Source organism: Zophobas morio, unplaced genomic scaffold (genome assembly GCF_036711695.1).
Source record: "Zophobas morio isolate AGI-343-1 ecotype UQ-CSIRO unplaced genomic scaffold, CSIRO_AGI_Zmor_V1 ptg000046l, whole genome shotgun sequence".
Classification (NCBI taxonomy): domain Eukaryota; kingdom Metazoa; phylum Arthropoda; class Insecta; order Coleoptera; family Tenebrionidae; genus Zophobas; species Zophobas morio.
This window is the reverse complement of record NW_026972151.1, coordinates 2350062-2374384: the sequence shown is the minus strand read 5'-3', so window position 1 is coordinate 2374384 and position 24323 is coordinate 2350062. Positions and strand designations below refer to the sequence as shown.

The window sequence follows — 24323 nt, the reverse complement described above, 5'->3', positions numbered from 1 at the left end:
TTGGTGACAAAATTATACAATTTTGATAAGCCACAATATGTTATTCAATAGCGGGTAACAATGGCGATACTCACGAACATCACTTTTACACACGAACCGCATGGCGGGTATGTAATTCTTCTGAGTGAGTAGTCGTCATTACCACCCGTGAGTAGAATAGGGGAGGGTTGCGTAGTTTGAACCGTCTCCTAATTTGGAACCAAGTCATTTTAGCTAATTGGGCATATATAAGTGACATCTGTTGGTATGGAACAAAAACTTTAGTTGTAAGTCAACTGCTGAATTAGTAAAATTGAAGAATACTGTCTTCACTATTGTAAAAAAAAAACGTAAAAATATCTCCACATCATGATGTTATAATCTAGTTTGTTTGTAAAGTGATAACTTGTTGTGTTTGTAAGGTAAGTATTTTTGAATTTTTCTACACAATGTTTAAAGTGTTTTAAAGCATCTTACTATAAAGTAAAGCTGTTAAGCACTGAGATAAAAGGTGGAGGTTAGATGGACAGAAAATTCGTAAAGGTGCCCTATTTGAACCTGGTTTGGCATCTTACATTGGAGCGGTTCTATTTAAGGCGAGTCGCCACGTTTGGCTCTTGTGGTGTGTTCAATCGTATTCAGAATGTAATATTTCCAGTATTAACAGATTTATTGTTATGAAATTTTAAATATAACTTGTCCATTACTTGTAGGATAAAACGCAATAATCGATTATCATCTTTTACTAAATTGTGGTGAAATTTAGGTCAACACCTTAATTATTTATGAAAATTTCGGGACGCGGTTTTCACCACTGTTTTCAGCTTAAAACTATATAACTGTTCCTTCTTATTTTCACTGACAAAAACGGTGGACAATGTTTTCTTAGGATTTACATAATACATAGTTTTGTAAACTGAAAGCAGTGACAAAAACCGCGTTTCATAATTTCCTTAAAAAAGAGACTTTTGATTTTTAAAGATGTGATGCAAAATTTTTAATAAAATTAAAAAACAGTAAGTCTGCTAATAATAGAGATATTGCATTTTGAAAATGTATTAAAAGCCCTACGAGCCAAAAGGCAGCCTTTTAACTAATTAGAAATCTTGTTCATTTCCAGAATATCCAAAGAGGAAAGTACGGACGTTGCACTCAGCAGGACCTTGAAATGTTTGTTGAAGTGTATCGCTCTAGTGGGGTCGGGCTTAATGAGCGCCAAAGAAGATTTGCAGTGCCGAAAGCGACTTTAAAGAGACACTTAACCACGAAAATAAAGTAGCCAACGATATCAAGAAAGTCATAGGGCGATCTACTACGTTTGAAAAAGGCTTTAATAAACAACGAGTCATGGAATTTTTTGATATTTTAAAGCAACTTGCGGATAAAATTATATCGAACACCATTTGCAACATAGATGAATCAGGTTATAGTACGGTTCAAAAAAGAAAACAAAAAATCATTGCTAACACGGTAAAAGATAGGTTGGGGGAATCACTAGTGGAAAAAGAGGAGTGCTTACTACGGTGTGCTGCATAAATGCAACAGGCCTTTACATTCCACCGATGATCATTTATAAAAGAAAGCGAAGTATTCTAGAACTAAGAACTGGAGCTTCTCCAGGTAGTATTTCCGAAATTTCTGACAGTGGATATATTAATTCGGAGCTTTTTCTTAGTAGTTAAAACACTTTCATTCAATAGTTAAATCCGGTTCTGAGAAACCTGTCTTGCTTTTATTAGATGGACATTGTACGCATGGCAAATATTTAGAGGCTTTGCAGTTTGCAAAAAAAATCATTTCCATTTGCTCCACTTGCCAGGTCATACTACCCATTGACTTCAGTCTTTAGACATGGCTTTCTTTAAACCCTTACAGAATTGTTATGTGCAAGTCCAAGAATCATGGATGCGTGCTAATCCTCGAACTCCAATATCTTTTATAATGTGGTAGTATTGATAGGAGAAGCGTACGGCCGTGCAACCACTGTTGGAACTGCAGCAGGAGTCTTCAGACGAGCAGGAATTTGTCCAGTAAACCATCATAAATTCCAAGATCATGACTTTGCATCATCTACTCTTTTACAATCTGACACAGCGGAAGGCACAGAGTCTCCCACAGCCCACAGCAATCTTACCCCTACCAGTTGATTGTATGATCACTTCTTTCCCTGACCAACAGCAAAAGCGCTCCTGACTTAGCTTACCCTTTCCATCAAATAGCTATATTAAAGATACTAGTGTATCTTCTATTTTAACCAGACATTCGTCAGAAGTATTACATTCCCCACTAGATCATAGGGTCATTCCTACTCCAGGTCAACAACAAAGCTGCTCTTCACTTAGTTCGCCCCTTCCATCAACTAGTTGCCAAAAATATGAGCGAATCTCTTATTCCGTCTTGCAGAAGACATTCCTCGCCCCTTCAGTCAATAAAAAAACAGTTCAGTTTGTACGAGATTTCGCCACTACCGACCGGAAGCAAAAAAACAAGTGAATGACAAGGCAAGGCATCCCAATCTGCTATGGAATTAACAAGCACACCATATAAAGGAGTAGAGCAATCGCGGGAAAAAATGTGATAAGATATTTATTTGGAAAAAAAATAAGGTAACAGTAAAAAAAGTTAAGCATAACCCGTCGACACCTCAGATAAGCCCCGAAGAGGAAGAGAGTGGCGAAGAAAACACAGAGTGCCTGTATTGTGGAGACACCTACAAAAGGTCACGTTGTGGAGAGGGATGAACTTGCTGTAGCCGATGTTCTAAGTGGATTCATGAAGAATGCGCCGGGATTGGAGAGGAAGATAATTTTATATGTGAACTTTGCCTCTCAATATGAATTCAAATGATGGTTCAAATTAGGATCATTGCGGTTCAATTTCGGCTTAGTAAGTTATCTAGGGAGACTCAACTCAGCAGTTGGGGAGTGTAGCGGCTACCTCCGAGTTGACTTGCTTTTTTCACTTGCTTCAAAAGGCCGAAATTTATTTCACACCCCATCAAGTCAGCCAACCACACCTCCAAAGGTACGGACTGGGTAGCTAGCAACGGACGTCAGACCGTGCTGGGGGGTGGTCCAAACGATCCACATCAAGGAAGGATACGGGTGACGAGGGTTCACCAGTATTTATCTATCTCATCGAGGTGCCCCCTCGAACTAACAAAGCCTGGTACCTCGGGACAGGCGCAAAGCTCCATCGGGGACTGCCGAACCCCAGTGTCGACCCGCATTTGGTATTGGACTCGAAGGGATCGTGAAAAGCTTCTTGATGGAGGATTCGCCCTTCAGGGTACGCCTTAAAGCCTAACAGCGGAAAAGGCTGAGGTAGCGCAGCCCCCCCCAAGGATCTTCATGCAGGGGTCTAGAAAACGCAAAGTAGATATTCGGTCGACGGATTCGATTACAATACTTCCTTCGCTTACGCTCGGGAAGTGAAAATAAGTTTTTCGTTTTCAATTTTTATTTTTTAAACGAAAAACTTTAATCCAATATAAAAATTATTCCCGTGAAGATTTGTGTTTGCCAATAGGAACATATTGTTACGTTTGACGGGGGAATAATTAATCGGGCGTAGGTAAAACTCAACAATTTATCTCTTAATAACCGGTATTTACACGACTAACTATCTATTGCAACGATTATGTACAGAAATTGTTCCGGCGAATTTCACTTGACGCTCTTGGCTGACTTCACTAGCTGAATAATCCATTCCCGACGGTCGCCTCTATTTAAACCCATACTTCTCCGATCGAGATCTTTCACGAACATCCATCGCGATTCCACTTCGAGACTTCCGGTAACCGGCTCTAGATTGAGTAACCGTTCATCGACACACATACTAGAAAAACTCATAGGCGTCGCACCGGGGAGGTTATGGGTTTATTTCGTAACAATATTATGTCGTATGAGTCTTTAGATGTTATGATGGATGAAATGGGACACGGCGTTTTGCCTTATTTTGGCACATTTTAGTGATTGTAAGGAGGAGTCATAAGGCTTTTTTTATTTTGTAGACCTGTGTTATCGGCAAATATCCCATAATGCTTCGCAGTTTTTATAGCTTGCCATTAAATTTAAAATAGGGATATATTATATCTTATATCATATACTAAACAAAAATGGAAGGCTCCTAACTATTTCTCTAAAGACGTTAATCAAGTTGCAATTTCTTGAAAGTACCATCAGCTCCATAAGTATTAGTATTCATAAATTTTCCACCGGGTCTTTTCTTTTCGTCCAAAATGAGAGTTTCTTCCCACTCATACAACGCCTTGTTTTCTAAGAGGTTCTTTTTAATTTTCGCTGTAACAAGATCGTATTTTTACAGCATGTTCATAAATATAAGTTACTTTACCATGTAATTCAGCGATACTTTGTTCTGAGCCACCATAATCCTCAGGTAAACATTCCAAAGGTATATCTTTTGTTAAACTGTCAAATGACTGGTGTATAATTACCTGCAAAACATTCGTTAATAAAATCTCATGTTTTTGTCATAGTACCTTTTCTGCAGTCTCCTTGTTCAGGAAAGGTTTAACTAAATTCATAAGCGTGTTAACAAATTGCCCTGCATTGTAAACATGTATTTTCTTCAATCGTACAGGCAGGGCTTCCTGTAAGTAAAAGAGAAATGTTTTTAATGAAAGAGGACCTACTCTAGCAATGTGTCCTAATGACAGTCCTGCCAAATCTAGCAATAACACGTGACCGGTGGAAATGCCACATTGAAATCGTTCCAGTGTGTTAACCATATCAGCGAATCGGATTATATTCTCAAAATTGAAGTTACTTGGATTTGAATCTAACAGTTTGAAAAAGCAAACTACATAGCCTTCGGGAGTTTTCTTGGAAAGTATGGAACAGAGGCTGCAATTGGTCAGAAGATTTGAAATATTTCTACTAGTCTAAATGGTAGTTACGTAGTCCTAAAGGCATTCTGTACTGGTGCAGATAACGGATCTCTATTTCTAAACATATCAGATGTCGTTTTAACTGTGAAAAAATAGTCGATGGTGACTTTAGCCGCTTCATTTCGGTAATAACAACTGTGAAGGAAAACAATTGCTTGTAATTCTGAAAATGAAATTCTAATATTGTGAGTTTGTAATATTGTCACTTACCATTTATTTTTGGAAGATGTGGTTGTTTATTCACCCAGTCTAAAAGTGCCTCTACGTCTTCTTTTTTCAAATTTTTGTCTTTGGCGTACTGTGATTCGACGTCCACTAATATCAGTTCCATCGTGAATTATTGAAATTGTTGGTGTCAAATGCGAGCAAAAATCCCAGAAATCAGAAGATTTTCTATATGTTTGCGCTATACAGTAACAGCGTAGATACTACTTTAGCGAAACTTTGTATATAACTTTTGAATTAACCTTCAAGCAACTGAATTGAATTCTGACGAGTTTAAATGCGAAGATTATTTATGATAGGTAATGAATGTTTTGCAATTATATGTATTAAATACATGAATTGAGGACATGCTTACTATGTATACTAAATGCTACTCAAAGTCTGTACAGAGTGGGGAAAAAGAAAAATATAAACTATCCAAGGCCTTCACCCATACAAGTAATGGTGCCACAAACACAACCCAAATTAAAAATTGGTCCAAAGTTGTTTCGACAAAACTTCCCTTACACCTAAAGTACAATGAAACATATTCAGCATTTTCGAGTTGAGTTTTTATTTTACACAATTTGGTGATGACATCATCAACATTTTTGCAATGACACATATATCAACCTGGATTGATGCACTGTAATATTAAAAATAACAGTATTGTTTTCCCAAAATTTTCTGGGAAAATGGAATGAGCCGTTCCTGATTTAATTAATCAATAAAATAAATTGACTCATTCATTCATTTTTTGAGCTACCTGTATAAGCAAATCTAAAAAATATGAATGCATTTATCATGGCATTGCAAAAATTATTTAAGAATTTTAAAAATTGAACAGTTGAACAGTAAATCGAATATACATCTAGGTCTAACAAATTTAGCAAACACTAAGCCGGGAATCTGGTAGTTTCTAAAATTATCTGTCAAATAAGTATTGACAGAGATGACAAACGATAGACATACAAAAGACAACAGACGGAAACGGGAGGTCTATTTTATACTCTGACGGTCATAAAACGTCAAAACAACATGAAAGTGGCCATTCGCCGGATGTACCCTATTACAATAATTTCTTAGCATACGCTCGAAAAGTAAAAATGCAACCGATCTTAACTGTTTTACCTGTTTTGTACATTAAATTAAGTTCTACAAGAATTCCTGGTCGAGTTTACAATGGTTTTACCGAATACACTGATCCACAAAGTATAGTTAATGCTTTTGCAGACAATTTTTCAAAATCATACTCAAGTGATTCTGCACACATTCCATCTCAATCTTCAAGTAACGCTTTACCATTTCAATTTCCTTACGTCAGCCTACTTGAACTTATTAATATAATGTCCAAATTTCATGATAAATTAACAGCGGGAGACGATCTAATCCCGAGATTCATTGTTCGGGATTGTAAATATGCATTTGCAAAACCATTGTCAATTATTTTCAACCTTGCCATTAAAACTTCAACCTTTCCATCAAAGTGGAAATGCGCCAGGATCTGCCCAATTTTGAAGAAAGGTGATAGTTCAGATGTGTTGAATTACAGATAGATTTCTATATTGCCAAATTTTTCAAAAGTTTTTGAACAATCACTATATTTAACAATCTACAGTAATGTAAAAAAATATATCTCTCCCTATAAGCATGGCTTTATTAGTGGTCGGTCTACAGTAATTTAGCCACTATCACGCAATATTTAAGTGAAATCATTGATATTCGAGGTCAAGCTGATGTGGTCTACACTGATTTCACTCGAGCTTTTGATTCAATTCAACACAGTATTCTTTTGCAAAAGCTCGATTTGTATGGATTGTATGAGGATTCATTGCTGTTAATGCGTTCTTATTTAAAAGACAGGACATCTTACGTTGCTTATAACTAGTGGTTATGTGTCTTATAAATTCTCAGCTAATTCCGGAGTTCCGCAGGGCTCTAATATTGGTCCTTTTTACTTCCCGAGCGTAAGCAAAGGAAGTATTGTAATCGAGTCCGTCGGCCGACTCTCTACTTTTACGTTTTCTCGATCTTTCATGACCCCTAGAAGACGAAGAAATAGGTCTCCCATTTCCGTCTGTCTGTCCGTCTGTCCGTCCGTCTGTCCGTCTGTTGTCCCGGATTTTTATTAGACAGATAATCTCCGAAAGTACTCGACCGATTGTTGTGAAATTTTGTACTTATATTAAGAATATCATGTAGATGGTAAAACGCTAACCAAAATTTGTCTAATCATCCCCACCACTAATGCGATGACGTCACTTCAAAATTGTACATAGTAAATGGGTTTTCAATTGTATAAAATAACATAGTCCTACACATGTAGTTTACAACTCTGAATCGACTTTTCACCCGAAACGTCCAGATTTTTGGAAAAAAAATCAAAATTATAAAACAACATTTTGAAATTTAATTTTTAATCTGCTAACCAGAATGCTTTGAAATGTTGCAGATGTTTTAAGGCTATAAAGAGCATCATAAATCTTTAGTCAAAAAATATTTGCTTATCCCCTCCAAAAACTTGATGACGTCAGCTCAAAAGTTTGTGGAATAAATCATATCTAAAATGTACAAAATATGATGAGTCTGTACTTGTGATCTATCACTCCATTCATATTTTTTGGATTTGCATATACAGGGTGACTCAAAAAAATTAATGAATGCGTAAATATATTTTATTGATTTAATCAGGAACTACAAAACCGAATGCTCTGAAATCTTGCAGATGTTTTAAGGTCATAAAGACCATAATAAATGTTTAGTCAAAATATATTTGCTTATCCCCTCCAAAAACTTGATGACGTCAGCTCGAAAGTTTGCCGAATAAATCATATCTAAAATGTACAAAATATGATGAGCCTGTACTTGTCATTTATCACTCCATTCATATTTTTTGGATTTGCATATACAGAGTGACTCAAAAAAATTAATGAATGCGTAAATATATTTTATTGATTTAATCAGGAACTACAAAACGGAATGCTCTGACATCTTGCACATGTTTTAAGGTTATAAAGAGCATAATAAATGTTTAGTCAAAATATATTTGCTTATCCCCTCCAAAAACTTGATGACGTCAGCTCGAAAATTTGCCGAATAAATCATATCTAAAATGTACAAAATATGATCAGTCTGTACTTGTGATCTATCACTCCATTCATATTTTTTGGATTTGCATATACAGGGTGATTCAAGAAAATAAATGAAAGCGTAAATTTATTTTACTGATTTACTCAGGAACTACAAAACCGAATGCTTCGAAATCTTGAAGATATTTTAAAATTATCATAAGCATGGTAAATTTTTGATCAAAACGTATTTGGTCGTCCCCCCTAAAAAATTTATGATGTCACCACAAAATTTTGCTGAAAAAATCCTATCTAAAATGTACAAAATATGGTGAGTCTCTTCTTGTGATTTATCATTCCATTCAAATTTTTTCGATTTGCATATACAGGGTGACTCAAAAAAATTAATGAATGCGTAAATTTATTTTATTGATTTAATCAGGAACTACAAAACCGAATGCTTTGAAATCTTGCAGATGTTTTAAGGTTATAAAGAGCATAATAAATTTTTAGTCAAAATATATTTGGTTATCTTCTACAAAAAACTGATGACGTCAGCTCAAAAGTTTGCCGAATAAATCGTATCTAAAATGTACAAAATATGATGAGTCTGTACTTGTGATTTATCATTCCAATCATATTTTTGGATTTGCATATGCAGGGTGACTCAAAAAAATTAATGAAGGCGTGAATTTATTTTATCGATTTAATCAGGAATTACAAAACCGAATGCTTTGAAATCTTGGGAATATTTTAAAGTTATTATAAGCATGGTAAACTTTTGTTCAAAATGTATTTGTTCATCCCTCCTAAAAAAAATTGATGACGTCACCCTCAAATTTTGCTGAATAAATCCTATCTAAAATGCAAAAAATATGATGAGTTTGTACTTGTGATTTATCATTCCATTCATATTTTTTAGATTTTCTTAAGAGGTGGTTCAAAAAAATTAATGAAGTCAATTTATTTTATTGATTAAATTAAAGGCAACACTTATTATTAGTATTACACCCCAACCAACCCAATTTGGTAGACACAAAATTTGTTGAAGGAAAAACTCGGTTGAAACATAAGGGTAGCACGCTTATTTACATCGACTTTAACATTACAGACCTGCATTTGTTTTATGCGCTCACTTGGTTCCGCGAATGTGAAATAGACATGTTTATAATCAACCAATTGTGAATTTCACCGTCAAGAATTAAAATAAAACCCAATGTTTTATATAATAAGCGGAAGTCGAAGCAATAAAACCGATGGTCGTTTTGTTTACAGTTTCTCTGTTTGACTCTCACGTATGCTGTTACGCCTGTCATCTTAAATTAAGAATGTTTATACATACACGATTTTCAGTTGCCTCTGATACGTATACGTGAGTAAATTGTTTCGTTATTTTATTGATTATTACAAATCAATATTCAAAACGACCCAATTCATTTTCCCGAAAATTTGAGAATATAATAATTTTATTCTTAGTATTACACTACATCTATCCCAACTGATATACGTGTCCTTGCAAAAATGTTGATGACGTCATCGCAATTTTTTTTTAAATTCCCACTACAAAAATGTAATGAGAAAAAAAACACAATAGGCATGCAGTCGTCAAGTTTCCGACAGCGAGGGAAGTACTGTCTAAACTCTTTAGACCAATTTTTTTAATGTTAATTTTCTTTATTTAACTTTATTTTGTTAATCACACTTAATAATTGTTATTAATATTGTCCTATAAGTGGTAAATCTGTTGGACAATAAATGACATATTATTAAGACCCACCACTGACCCGGAAATGACCGGCATTCAGGCAAGACTTCTATCATTACGGGTACTAAGACCAAGTAATGATATGCATTGATTAGATGAACAAAACAACTTTCGAGATTCTAGAATTACAGCATACAAATTAGTCTGCTATTATTCTCTAATCTCACCTCATCCCCAAAAGTCTAGCGTAACTACCGACCATTTATCCGCGCATCACTTGGAAAGTGACCTACACTACTCTGACCTACTGGTGCTAATCTAATCTGACTGACATGATCAGACTGTTCGAGAAACTTACGAACAATATGACATGTTCCTAACAAAACAGCTTTTTGAATTTTGACAATCATTCAAATGCAAAGACTTTAAATTCTCAACTAAGCTATTTGGAACTACACCTACATTAGAGATAACTAGGGGTAGAATTGAAATTTTTTTAAGATTCAACATGGATTTCATTTCCATCGATAATTGTAGATATTTTGAAATCTTGGTGTGGTATGTTTGAATAATGTTGTTCGTGTGTTTTTTGATAAGTATGATGTCTGGTCTGTTAGCTGTAATGTTTAAGTCAGTAAGTATTGTGCGATCCCAGTATAATTTGTGTTTGTTATTTTCAAGGAGCGGAGATGGAATGTAAGTGTAATAGGGTGTCGTATCTTCGATTAAGTTCATAAGTGTTGCTAATTCTTTGTGGATGATTTTGGCGGCGTTGTCGTGTCTAGCTTTGTAGTCAGTTTGTGCTAGGATGCTGCAGGAGGAGATTATGTGCTGGATCGTTTCAGGTTCTGCTTTGCAGAGGCGACAGCAGTCGTTTCTTATGTTCGGATCTTTGATGATGTATTTTCTGTAATTCTTGGTATTGATTACTTGGTCTTGAATAGCAAACACAAATCTTTCTGTTTCGGCATACAAACTTGATTTTTTTAACCAAATCAATGACATCTTCTTATTGACATGAGTTTCTTCTAAGTCTTTGTAGAATTTTCCATGTATGTAGTTGTTTTTGTTTTAGCCCACTTATTATTTTGTCTATTGTGTGGGTGTGTGGATTTCTTCGGTGTTCGACAGATTTAAGGGTGTGTGGTTCAAATCTGCTCTTGTGATGGTGCGAAACATTTCATTTCTTTCCGCTCGTTTCAAGAAATACTTCTTCAAATCTGAGATTTGTCTCTGATATAAGTTTTCTAGGTTCTGGAAACCCTTTCCTCCATACTGTCTTGGTAATGACAATCTTTCAATCGACGATTTTGGATGATGCCTTCTATACTGTGTGAAGATTTTTTTTTTATTATTAATATTAATATTATTATTAAATATCATTGTTGTCTTTACATGAATTGCATCAATATTTTTAGAAGGTAAATAGTTTCTTCCTCATGTGAATAACATGTGAAGCACCCAAAGACTTAAACACGTTAAACATTGGTCCACCAGGTAAGCATATACTTACCTCGTTTTTAAAGCATGAACTGTTTACCAATCAATTAATTTTCTGACGTTCTAGAAATCTAAGACCTTGATTTGTTTGTTCGATGTCAACAAAATACTTGTTTATTACATAAAATCATTAATAGTTGTCTAGTGTTTACAAAAATTTCAAATTAAGAATATCATTAATAACAATAATAATAATATTAAAAAGTAGTTATGCTAGACTCTTGGGAATGGAGTGAAATTAGAGAATAATAACAGACCAATTTGTATGCTGTAATTCTAGGATCTCGAAAGTTTGTTATTAATCTAATCAATGCATATCAACGATCATTTAATGATAGCCATTAAGACACGAGTGTGAGAATTACGACACGAGCTTTGGCGTAATGATACGCGTGTCTTAATGGCCATTAAATGAAAGTTGTACACTATTTTTTCTACGACCAATTGCAATAATGAAAGACCTTTATCTTCAAAATTCATTATTGATAAGTTGCAATCAGAAATATCAAAGGAAATAAATGAACTGAAAAATCAAATATTTGAAGTTTAACAGTAACAAAGAAATGTTATTCTTTTTGGTAAGTAATTACATTTTGGACTGTAGTGCAATTGCATGGGCAATTTTGTAATATTATGATTGCCTTGGTAGCTTCGTTGTACTCAGTTGAGTTCAAAATTTGATTTCCCACGTTCACTTTGAAGTATGAATAATATAATAACTTAAATAAAAGTTGATCCTGAATTAATGAATTTCAGCCACGTGTTTTACATACATTAAATTCTATTACCATGGACGGTAAAAAAGCTTAATGGTGAATTTACAAACTGTAAAACAAAATTATAATGTTAGCGGAATCCATAACATTTCAAATTAGAAAATAGTTAACAAACTAATCTTACACTAAGTTAAGGAAGACCATGGCGTCGAATGCGGTCTCATTTTTGTTTAAACAATTACTTTTTAGTGAAATTATAAACTGCTAAGTGTGTACACTCACCACAACTGAAACAACTAGCTCAAGTGCGCTTAAATTTTACCAAACTCTTTGCATTCCAACCCCAAACTATCAACCTGTAGGGTAATTGAATTGTCCATCCTATTCGAACCCAATTTTTCAAATGGGTACATCACAAAGTTAGTAAAAGAAAATTTCTCTGACTTGATGTCAATATGGTTGACAAGCAAACTAACGAATCAAAAAAAAATTGAGTCATTAAAACAATGGTTTAAAGTTGCTCAGCTGAGGTTTTTAAAAATGCAATTATAAAGATTATCTTAATTAAGGGGTTAAAACAAACATACACTAACTTGATTCAATACCAAAAGCTTTAAGAAGTTCTCTGTATAGCCTACAACCTGAGGATGTAAACGTTCATATTCGAGCCTAGATCTCATAAGGAAAAAACATTTTGAAAACGTATACCTATTATTTCCTCAATTTTCAAACATTAACTCGCGGTCAAAGACTATTCCCAAATCCTTAACGCTTCTAACCTTTTAGTACTGTAGCTATTAATGTTGTAACCAGCGAAGAATATGAATTGCTTTCGTGAAAAGAACACAATTTTACATTTTGAAATATTCGCTGTTAATCGAATTTGAGATCATGAATAAATAAAAAAAATAGTTGACCCAAGTTTGACCCCTGCGCTACACCTGCGAATGGAACGAAGGCTTTGGAATTGAATTTTGACATTTGACAACCACCAGACGCTTTAATTTGTCAAAAAGCGTTGTTGAAAATGAGCACAGCGATTTCCGAAATATAGAAAAATAGTAAAACAAAAATAAACCGTTATAAATGATCTCAACCTGCCACTAATTTTATATTCTAACAACGCTCTTGTTCTTTTTAGTATTTTCCCTTTTTTTATTTTAGATAGTTTTGGCACTTTTCAAATTGTAAACATTTTTAACAACATTTTTAAATATATCAGATTTTTGACGAAATTCATATGGTCGTGTCCAGTTAATAAATAGAGTAAACTTATTAAAATATTATATTTATTACTGCTTGGACGAGTGTTTAATATAACGGAAACCTGTGCAAACGATAGCTATTTTTCTTCTAGTGACCATACAAAATAATTTTCTTCTATAACTTAATTTTTGCATTTAATATTTTTTTGTTCATTTTTGATTACTTCATTTCAAACTATAAAAGCAATATCTGGTTGCTACTACACCACTCTGACACTGAAGTATGTTTTTATTGAATTTAGAACCGAAAAGTAACAAATATAACTAAAAAATATTAACAAAAAACAGGAACGGCTAAAAATTTATAAATGTTTTAAACTACTCACACATTGATATTTGAATTCATTTTATTGTGGTCACACTAAAACTAAGTAAACAAGATCAAGAAGTTTGCTAAAAATAGAAAATTTATCTAGTGCCTCCGCCTCCATAGTAACAGTAATTATTAATTTAATCTCTGGAAATAACTTATTTATGGTCATTAATATAATTGCACATTTATATTTCTTTAATTCCTCAGTTTACAAATTAGAATAATTAATCAACAAAATTGTCCACTTTCCCATTAGCAGAAAAACCGGATTCGAGACGACTTTCTACAAGGCTATGCAAAAACTCATTAAATTATTAAGTTTCATCAGATTTATATTCGCCAGAAGTGCTGCAAAGTCTACAAAAGCTTGTTATTTGTTATCTGATAAAATCGTAACAGTTCAACATGAACTTAAAGTTAGCAGATCTTGAATCGCAATATTCGAAAGACAAAGATCTTAAGAAAGTGGATGTAGAGGCACTGATAGACTGGGTGAATAAACAACCACATCTTCCAAAAATAAATGGTAAGTTACAATACTACAAACACATAATGCGAGAATTTCACTTTCAGAGTTACAAGCAATTCTATTTCTTCACAGTTGTTATTATAGCAACGAGGCAGCTAAAGTCACCATCGACAATTACTTCACATCGAAAACAGTTTTTCATATGTTTAGAAACAGAGATCCTTCGTCCCCACCGGTACAGACCACCATTGATATTGCGTAATAACTATATACACTGGTAAAAATTTTGAACAAAACTACAATCCAATTTTAGGCTATGTGCGAATCTTCCAAAAACAACGCCAGAAGGCTATACAGTGTACCTTTTTAAACTTATAAACAAAAACCCAAGTAACTTTAATCTTGAAAATATATATAGATATTTCGATATGATGGTCATGCTGGAACGGTACCAAAATGGCGTTTCCAATGGTCACGTGATATTATTAGATTGTACAGGCTGGTCGCTAGGTCACACTGCTAGAGTAAATCCGCTCGTATTAAAAAATTTCTTCTATTACTTACAAGAAGCTATGCCTGTAAGATTAAAGGGGCTCCATTTTTATAACCTCGGGTCATTTATTGATGCTATTATGGCTTTAATAAAACCCTTGCTCAAGAAGGAGACTGCAGAGAAGGTGCTCTTAAACATAAAGTCCTAATTGTTTATTTATTTTTATTTTATTCATTTTTTATAGATACATATACACGACTCTCTAGATAGTGTAACTAATTTTGTATGTTTAGAATGTTTACCTGAGGATTATGGTGGATCGGTTGAAAGTACAACTGTATTACATGGTAAGTGTCATTTATTACACTGCTTATACATATAAAATCAGGGAAAATAAACGAGAAAAAATAAAATTCGTAATACTTCTACTCCTCTTCAAGTCGAGACTATTTTACTGTTCTTAGTTAACATGTTTGTATTTGCTTTTATGGTACTGTTACGTTGCGGGCGAATAAATTCGGCGTGGATGAAACTCAACAATGTATTTCTTAATAACTCGCATTTACACGACTAACTATTGCAGCGATTATGTACAAAATTATTCCGACGAATTTCACTGGACACTCTTGACTTCACTGGATGAAAAATCCGTTCCCAACCGTCGCCTCTATTTAAACCCGTATTTCCTTCTAGAAGTCGGTGATCAGGATCTTTCTGGATTGCCATTCGCGACTTTCGTTCCCAGGCTTTTCTTTAGTGCCTTTGTGCTCCCTGCAGCGTTGCAAAGGTTGTGTAATGTTGCTGCCCTGCTGTTTGTTTTTTTACTTCTGGTAGCGCTTTTTATGACAAAATGTGGACATGATATCGCTGATATCGACCTGATCGAACAATTTTCACATAATGAAGTACAGCGCCTACGGTCCCGTCTGTTTCGTTTATTTAGGCCACCCTGTATACACACTGACCGGCAAAAAAAACGGCCACCCTGAAAATTTTCGCAAAACCAAACTTTAAAAATTATTAATTTAACTAGTGATCGTTATTTTATTAAAGAACCATTCACTATTGACACATTATGTATGAATTAGCAAAAAAAAAGTAAACAAATACATGCAGAATTAAATTTAATTTAACAATATAACATAAGCAGAGCGACAATTTGAGAGACGTCTGTAAAAGTTAATGGAATTGTTTTCGCGTGAAAACGTTTATTAATTGCCGGATTTATAATCAAATGATGAAAAACACTGTTTACAACAACAGCCTCCTTTATTGTTTTTTTTTTTTTTCTTTAGAAAAATATCGTACTTGGTCTGTTTCTGTTATTTTGTTAAATTAAATTTGATTGTGCGTTTGTTTGTCTTCTTTTTTTGCTAATTTGTACATCATGTGTCAATAGTGAATGGTTCTTTAATAAAATAACGATCTCTAGTTAAATTAATAATGTTTAAAGTGGTCCAAATTCGTTGTACGCCTCTGATAAAAAAAAAGATCATATTTCGTTTGTATAGCAACATTTAGTGTTGACAAAAGTTTTGTTGTTACAGTTGCTAAGATTTACTAAAATAAATTAATTTTACCTATTTATCCTTCAGTAACGGTTAAAAAGGTTGGATAAGGGTTCATTTTCCCCTTATAATTTTGATAACACAAAATAAGTTTTTCAGACTTCTTAAACTTCGCGAAGAACTGTCAATTTTGTTGTACATACCTTTCAATAACACCCTGTATAAAGGCAATGTCCCGATTGATTGATCTATCAACGCCCAGCCCAAACCGTTGTTGATAAAAATTTGAAACTTGAAGAGGATGTTCATTTTATACTGGAGGCATCGTTTAAGAAGGAATTTCTCGAAATTCATCCCCTAAGGGGGGAAAAGAGGTGGTAGAATTTATATATGACCAATATTTCTACTGTAAACTTACATTTTTACGTGGGGGTAAAAAGTGGTGGCTAAGTTTGTATTGGAAAAATATTTCTATTGTAAAGTTTTGACGTGGAATTTACTATTAATGCATAATGAAACACGTATTTAAGCCTTTTCCGATAATCAGCCCCTAAGGGGGTGAAAAGTGGTGGCGAGGTTTGTATACGAAAAATATTTCTACTGTAAATTTTTACGTGAAACTTAATATCAAGACTCTTCAACACAAATAATGAAACACGGATTTTAGATTTTGTCAAGATTCCGTCCCTAAGAATTAAAGGGGGTGACAAAGTTTGTTTGAGGAAATATTTTTTATGGTGATTTTTACTTGAAAATTTGTATTGATGCTCTTCAACATATTTTTACTTGAAACTTGGTAATAATGCTCTTCAATACAACGAATCGTCTACGCGAGTGAAGCCACGAGCGAAAAGCTAGTATTTAAATAATTTCTTATTATTCGCTACAGAATTAAAATTAAAAAAAAGTTTGGACTACATGGATACACTTTCCGTTACTCTTATAAACAGTATTACTTTATGGTTATGTTTCTTCCTTTTTTCTTTTTTCTACAAGTTTCATTTTACTTCGTAAGCGTAAGCTAAGTGGTCCCCCGTTTCCGTCTGTATGTCGTCAATCTATCTGTCTATCTGTCTGTTAGTCTGCCCCCAATTTTTATTAGAGACATAATCTACGAAACTACTGAACTAACTGTTGTCAAATTTTGTACGTATATTAAGAATATCAAGTAGACGTTGATCAAAATTTGGCTAATCATCCGCACCACCAATAGGATGACGTCAGGCCATCATTGTTTTTCAACAGTATTTATAATAACATTACTGAAATTATCAACAAGTCGTTTTAAATTGTGACAGAGATCAAAGATCTGTTGCGTGTATTAGCTTATTACTTTATTATATTTAACGTTTTCAATTAGAGTATTATTTAAGACACAACATTTCTTTTCATTTTATTTGTTCCTAAGCACACTTTTTTGTACATTTATATGTTCAATAACTAATTGACCGTAACTTGAAATGACTCAAAACTATATCGTTACAGATAAAATGCAAAACGACCTTTTAAAAAATAAAGCGTTTTTTGAATGGGAAGAAACTTTCACTGTCGACGAAAAGAAAAGACCTGGCGAGAAATGGAAGAATATTGATATTTATGGGACAGAAGGTACTTTTAAGAAACTGGAAATTGACTAATAAACTACTAAGAATTTTTCAAGAATTTTACGCTTCTATTGTGATACCACTTGGACGACATAAAAAAAGTCAACGTTAACACCGTATTAAGTAAAAGAACATATTATATTTACATTAAAAATGTACAAGTTACAGGGAAATATATAATATAAATCGACCCACTTATTTAATACCTACTTATCTTCAACCTGGAATTAAAAAAAAGCATGTTTACAATTTAGAACACACGTAACGAGTTATGTTACTCATCAAGGTTTAATTCCACTTGGTACAAAGAAAAAAATATAGCAGTTAAAAGCATGTTTTGAATAACTGCTCAGCCATTCCTATCTCAGAAAAATTAAACTGCGTACAGATTTATAAAGTATAATTCAAAATGTTACAAAACAGAGGTATAAATATACCAAAAGACTCGGGCGGCTGAGTGTGAATGACCATCCGAAAGTATTCAACTTGCACATCTATTTATATCTCACACTATTTATACCTGGCCACAGCATTGCGCTCTCGGGTTCAACACAGTATGCGACCAAGTCTAAAACATCAGCTGCTGATCAAAACATCCGAAATGCAATTTTAAAAATAAATTAGTGTTTGATGAATCACCGAAGGTTCCACGCACACAAGTAGGTGTTAGAATAATATGTGCATTGTGTTACTCAATACAAACACAAACACCTGAAATGAAATCTGACCAGTTAGATAAACCTGTCTCAGATAACACCTGATGTGATAACAATACTCAGTAATTGCTATCGTACAAACATCAAATTTAATATAACCGTTATGTTGTATTGAAACAGTAGTTTTTAATATGTGATCAACTGATCAGTTATTGAACTTCGGAATTAGACTGCTAAAACTCGAAAACTTCAAATCACACGATATTTTCAACTGTTCTTGGTAAGAAATTGCATTTAAAAACAGTATTAATATTTGTATTTGTAAATTCCAAATGAACAAAGTTGTATGTCATATTACTGTTGAATAATTTAAAACTCACGGTTTCTTTGTATTATTTTATGTACATAATATTTTAGTAACAACGAGGTAGGTGGCACTAGAAGTTTGGCTCTCTTTCTCGACCCCCGTGTGAATATCGATGACGACAAAGACAGCTGCTTGCTCGTCCAGCGCCACCTTGCAGCCATTTTTCATTGATCGCACTTACTATTTGTATACATCTCCCTAAACCTAAAAAATAAACAAAACAGTAACATAACATATCAGCTGTAGAGCGTTGCCGAGAAGTCATAAATGATATTTAAAATAATTGAGAGTGATAGTGTTAAAGTTTTTGCATTTTTAAAATAGCTTTCTAGGAAACTGCATAATGCCATTCCATCTGGCTGACGTTCAGTCACAATATGACAAAGACAAAAATTTGAAGAAAGAAGATGTAGAAGCTCTAATGAATTGGGCGAAAAAACAAGCACATTTACCCGAAATTAATGGTAAGCTAGAAAGCCTGCGGTTACTACATTTGTGTTAAGTCACTTTTTTAATTATTCAACTCTAATGCAAAAGAATTCTTTGTATAATAATATTTTTATTCGTATTACTGAATTCAAAACCAGATAACAAGTTTGTTTTTTTTTTTAACAAAAATATCATTCAATATGCTATTTATGTACGCATAAATAATCATTACTGTCGTGAGCTAAATCTATAATCATTCCAAGTCTATAAATGTTCTATTCTGTTATTACATGACGCATACAGTTAAAGGATCTGGTTGTTAGTTTTAAAGCCCATAAACCAACCCGAAAACCGTCTTAAAACAACTCAAAATATTCATTATGGTCTAACTCGTTTGCAATCTTTCCGAAGGTCTCGCGGTCATCATACTGATCGTATCTGAATTGCCGTGGAAATTTTGTTCAAATATCAGGTAGTTAGGTACCGGAATAGTTTTGACCGAGTTGCGGTCCATTTTCGGACCGCAGAGATTCAGGGGATTAGCGCATTGTTTTTAAAGCAATAAATTCGAGAAAGATAGAAATATTATTTCGTGTAAGAAATTTAAATATTGGGGAAAACCAAGAGTAAAAAAATAATCAACAACAATGAGAACTACCATCATCACAACTTTATTAATTTGTATGTATTAGTATATCATCAACAACCATAATGTAGTCATATGATATCATAACCTTGACAACCTCTCCCAAAATTTCCTACCATTCGGAAAAGTGTAATAATTGTTACCACTCTTACGTAGAACTCCAAGCAATTCTCTTCCTACAAAGTTGTTACTACAAGAATGAAGCGGCTAAGAACGCTATTGACACATTCTTCACTACGAAAACCCAGCATTCCGAACTATTTAAAGGAAAGAACCCGTCGTCACCGCTCTTAAAAGAGACCATCGACAACAGGTAATCAAAGACTTTTTTTTTGGAATGTACATCTTACCAGTTGTAGTCTTGCTGTCATTTTGCCAAAGAAGACACCAAAAGGACACACCATAGTGTTCTTAAAACTAATGGAAACAAGTACTGAAAAGTTTCATTTCGTTGAACACATAAAAATTTTTGATATGGTTTGTATGTTACAACTGCATCAAGAAGGTACTTCTGAAGGCTATATAATTGTGGCAGATCTAAAGGGAGCTGTGTTTGGTCATTTGACAAGAGTGGCATTGGCAGGACCTGGAGTGATTAAAAAATTTCTTCTTTACTTACAAGAAGCAATGCCTTTAAGACTGAAGGAACTACACTTTGTGAATACTGTACCGTTTATGGATAAGATATTAGCTATGATAAAGCCGTTCATGAAAATGGAGATTATGGATATGGTATTTACGTTTTGATAGTAATATAGAGGATTTTTATAATTTTGAATTTTAGCTGCATTTGCACAGTAATGTCGATGGGTTAGTAAAATATGTTCCAGCAGAGTGCCTCCCGGAAGATTATGGGGGGTCTGTTGAAAGCACAACTATTTTACATGGTAAGATCGTGGAATATATTAGTTTAATAGAATAAACCATGAAAATCTTTAATTGCAGAGAAGGTTAAGAGACTGTTGTCTGAAAATGCAGACTTCTTTGACTGGGAAGATAAGCAGATAGTCGATGAAACAAAAAGACAAAAAAAACTAGACAATTTTAAAAACAAGGGTGGAATCCAAGGTAGTTTTAAAAAATTGGAAATAGATTAAGGACCAGTTTAGTTGGATAAATACTTATATATTTTTTTTACTTGGTAATATTATTTTATTTCCTTCTCCTTCCTATTTCATCCAAACTATATTTGTATATACAGGGTTAGTCACGAGAGAATTACTTCTGAAAATTATTTTTACGCAACCCAAAATACTAATACCCTGTACCACTTGATATTATCTAAATTTAAAATGAAATGCCTAATCCATGATTGCTTTGACTTTGGCAGTGTCACTTTGACGTTAATTAATTTTTAACATTTTGTTTCATCGTTGACTCGCCTCTAGAGCCCCATTGGATCGACGACATACAGTCAGATCAATCTGGGCTATACTGAAGCCGTAAGTGCTCTACCAATGTTGTCCGCCGCTAATGTGCATGTGTTAATTCGCCATCTCTGCGTCACCTAGAGCCTCTTCGAAGTGCAAATCTGCAACCTCTGGACTTCTTCGGCCATCCATTTACAAAAAAGCCGTAGCATCCCCCCAAAATGCCCAACATTTTCAACAGATTAGTAGTTAAATTATTTACTTACTTGTTTGAGTTTGTGTTGTAACCTTTGAATAAAATGCCGTAAAAGGAATTTTTAGAAATAATTTTCTCGTGATTAATCGATTGCAAAAGATCAAAAGGCGCACTGACAAATTTATTAGCGGCGCCGGAGGAGATTTCCGACTGGCTGCGGTACCACCATGGACACTCGCGTAACCTCCTTTTCCACAATTGTCAAAATGAGATTGTCAAATTCAAAGCAATCATGGATTAAGCATTTCATTTTAAATTCAGTTAGTATCAAATGGTACATGGTATTCGTATTTTGGGTTGCGTAAAAATAATTTTCAGAAGTAATTCTCTCGTGACTAACCCTGTATAAAACCAGTGACGATACAACCAGATGTTCACTTCATTAAACATATTGTAGTTCCAAAGTATAGTGGCTTGCATAGATATTGTAGCCATCCATAGAGTCAAAATTTGCGAATAAAAATAAAATAAAACCTGCTCAAACGGAGCCGACGACGGCTTGCAAGTTCTGTCACTACGGCACGCGTCGCATCACACAGGGGTGTATTTAAGGCCGTTTGCACAAAATCTTAGGGCCACTGTAATCTTACTATTTTCTATCTACGACAAACGATTTGTCACACAGCTACGACACCGACGATCTAGAGAAAGATGGAAGTTTGAAAATGTATTTCAACAAGTGTAATAACCGTTTGGTGCAACACAATTGGTTCAAGCAAACTAAAATATGACGGGAAACAAACAGTCCACGTGGACTAGTTTATAGCCGTGTTTGCTGCTAAGATGACTAGGTTTTTCGCTCCACCTACCCCTGCAACGATGAATATACCATACCACCACTTGGGTACAGTGAACAGAGCTTCGTTTTTATTGACGAGATTGAGCTCAGAAATGAAACAGATTATATCATAATGGAAAAGATGACATTTAATATTAAATACGTCTCTGTGCAACGTGTGCCAGAGTGACGTCAGAATTTGCAAGCCACCGTCGGCTCCGTTTGAACCGGTTTTATTTTATTTTTATTCGCAAATTTCGACTCTATACAATATCTATGCAAGCTACTATACTTCCTATTATAGTAGCTTGCTTAGATATTGTAGCCGTGATATAGCCGGGACCCAACTGCGAGTTTGCGACCGTAACGGCCTGCACGTACGGCTTGTCCGTAAAGCCGGATTTATAGTTTGTCCGTATACACAAACGGGCCCGGATGACGCAACGGAAAAAAGTTCAACATCAGGTTTTGCTAACATGTGTTTATAACTAGTAACTCCGCATCCGGAAGCAGGTCCGTAACAGACCCAAGTTCTTGCGGTGCTTACGTTCAACCGTGCGTTCGACCAATACGGGTGGCTATTGTGCCGAAAGAATCCGAATAAATGCGACGAAAATCGAATCAAATTGCATTAGCTGATTATGATTATGTACAGCAAGTGACGTAACCAAGTGACAGAGCAGAAACTGCAAATAATAATAATTTGAGACTGTGTTTAACTTTAATAAAAAAGTTAAAGTTAATATTCTTATACTAAAAAATAAATATGAACATGACAAATTAAAAAATAATAATAATAATCGCCCATTTAATTAGTATATTGGCAACAATTTATTTTTAAATACTTTTCGAAATATTGTAGCAAAAAATTTTGCTGGCGATCCGAAAGCATATATTTGTAAACAGAAATGCGGTTTGAAGCAGGTGCTAAAAAACACGGTTTCCTTCTTAAAGAATAAGTTCAGGAAAAGATTTAATCTATAAATTACTTTGACATATTGGCACTCGTGTACCGTTTTAAATGTTTTCAATGCAAACTCAAGATGAAAAGTAATAGGATAACGTCCCTTCGACCACCTAAAACATACAATTAATACACTTATTAAATAACGAACAAAAATATTGGAAATGAATAGAATTTCCAGAAGTAATTAGGAGCCGAATTTACCTAGACGGACGGCTTAACACCCAGTGATTTGCTCCAAACTATCATAAAACACAAACCCATTTCCTGGTTATTTGAGCCTCAGGACAAAATTTGCAACATGATTCATAAAATTTCGTCTTTCTAGATAAGTGCCGACAGAAAGACAATATTTTTTTTAACCTAGCACAAACATGTATAAAAATGCAAAATATGCCATATAGCTATATTCATTTCTAACTAGCATAATTCGTGCACATATTAAATATCAAGACTTATATGCAAAAGATAACGGATATGCAAATTTCATAAAATCCGCTCCCTAATTAAACACTAATAAAAATATCAGTCTCAACGTTTGATAAGTTCTCTGTTAAATGTAAATCTTGACTTTTTTCATAAATTTGCTTTTCATAGTTTTTGCTTTACTCAAACTACAGAAATATTTGTAGTAATATAATTCCAATATATTTAATATAAATTATTTAAATTAATTAATATTTAATTAATATTAAATACCTATATATAATATAAACATCTATATAAAATCATTCCTATGTCGATTACAATTAATTTCATGCATTTTAAATCTTCTTTTGTGCAGTCGTTGTTTTTGACTTATATTGTGTCCATTTTTTATGCAACTTTTTTATTAAAATTGATCACAGTCGCAAATTATTATTTACAGTTGTCACTTGGTTATGTCGCTTGCTGTACATAATAATAATCAGTAGACAGCGGATTTCTGTCGGGCTACGTCACGATTATAGGTGGGGACGCGCTGGATCGCCGGGACTCAGTAGCGGGTGATACATAATCACTGAATTTAATCGTTACTTATTCCATAAATACAATTAACGATTTATTAATCAAACGTCTAAGTAAATGAGAACGAGAATTAACAGCAAAGTGCAATGAAGCAGCGTTATTCTAATCGCAAATAA

At 34.0% G+C, this 24323-nt stretch overlaps 3 protein-coding genes and 1 long non-coding RNA gene across 8 annotated transcripts; 3 read left to right on the top strand and 1 right to left on the bottom strand.

Moving 5' to 3' along the window:
* Positions 1–324: 324 nt before the first annotated feature.
* Positions 325–1302, top strand: LOC135141975 (uncharacterized). Of its 2 annotated transcripts, none has more exons than XR_010282448.1 (3): positions 325–401; positions 449–575; positions 1100–1302. It is a non-coding gene; the product is annotated as an uncharacterized LOC135141975 (long non-coding RNA). The 2 variants fall into 2 exon arrangements; XR_010282447.1 differs by having other exon boundaries at positions 449–601.
* A 2618-nt stretch (positions 1303–3920) lies between these two features.
* On the bottom strand, positions 3921–4998 carry LOC135142403 (alpha-tocopherol transfer protein-like). Its single transcript, XM_064074115.1, has 4 exons — positions 4898–4998; positions 4481–4844; positions 4333–4435; positions 3921–4280 (listed from the first exon to the last, which is right to left on the bottom strand). Exons 1-4 carry the CDS (start codon positions 4951–4953, stop codon positions 4129–4131), a joined length of 675 nt encoding a protein of 224 aa, XP_063930185.1. The 5' UTR covers positions 4954–4998; the 3' UTR covers positions 3921–4128.
* An 8920-nt stretch (positions 4999–13918) lies between these two features.
* LOC135142208 (alpha-tocopherol transfer protein-like) lies at positions 13919–17845 on the top strand. Its single transcript, XM_064073881.1, has 6 exons — positions 13919–14185; positions 14233–14386; positions 14442–14805; positions 14866–14968; positions 17615–17737; positions 17790–17845. The coding sequence occupies exons 1-6, from the start codon at positions 14065–14067 to the stop codon at positions 17843–17845; spliced, it is 921 nt and encodes a 306-aa protein (XP_063929951.1). The 5' UTR covers positions 13919–14064.
* Positions 17846–18238: 393 nt separating this feature from the next.
* On the top strand, positions 18239–20968 carry LOC135141973 (retinaldehyde-binding protein 1-like). Of its 4 annotated transcripts, none has more exons than XM_064073598.1 (6): positions 18239–18392; positions 19081–19220; positions 19988–20144; positions 20191–20563; positions 20616–20718; positions 20777–20968. In XM_064073598.1, exons 1-6 carry the CDS (start codon positions 18364–18366, stop codon positions 20926–20928), a joined length of 954 nt encoding a protein of 317 aa, XP_063929668.1. In that variant the 5' UTR covers positions 18239–18363; the 3' UTR covers positions 20929–20968. The 4 variants fall into 4 exon arrangements, with proteins under 4 accessions (XP_063929668.1, XP_063929671.1, XP_063929670.1 ...); XM_064073601.1 differs by having other exon boundaries at positions 18240–18392; positions 19089–19220; XM_064073600.1 differs by lacking the exon at positions 18239–18392 and adding an exon at positions 18404–18669 and having other exon boundaries at positions 19089–19220.
* Positions 20969–24323: the final 3355 nt, after the last annotated feature.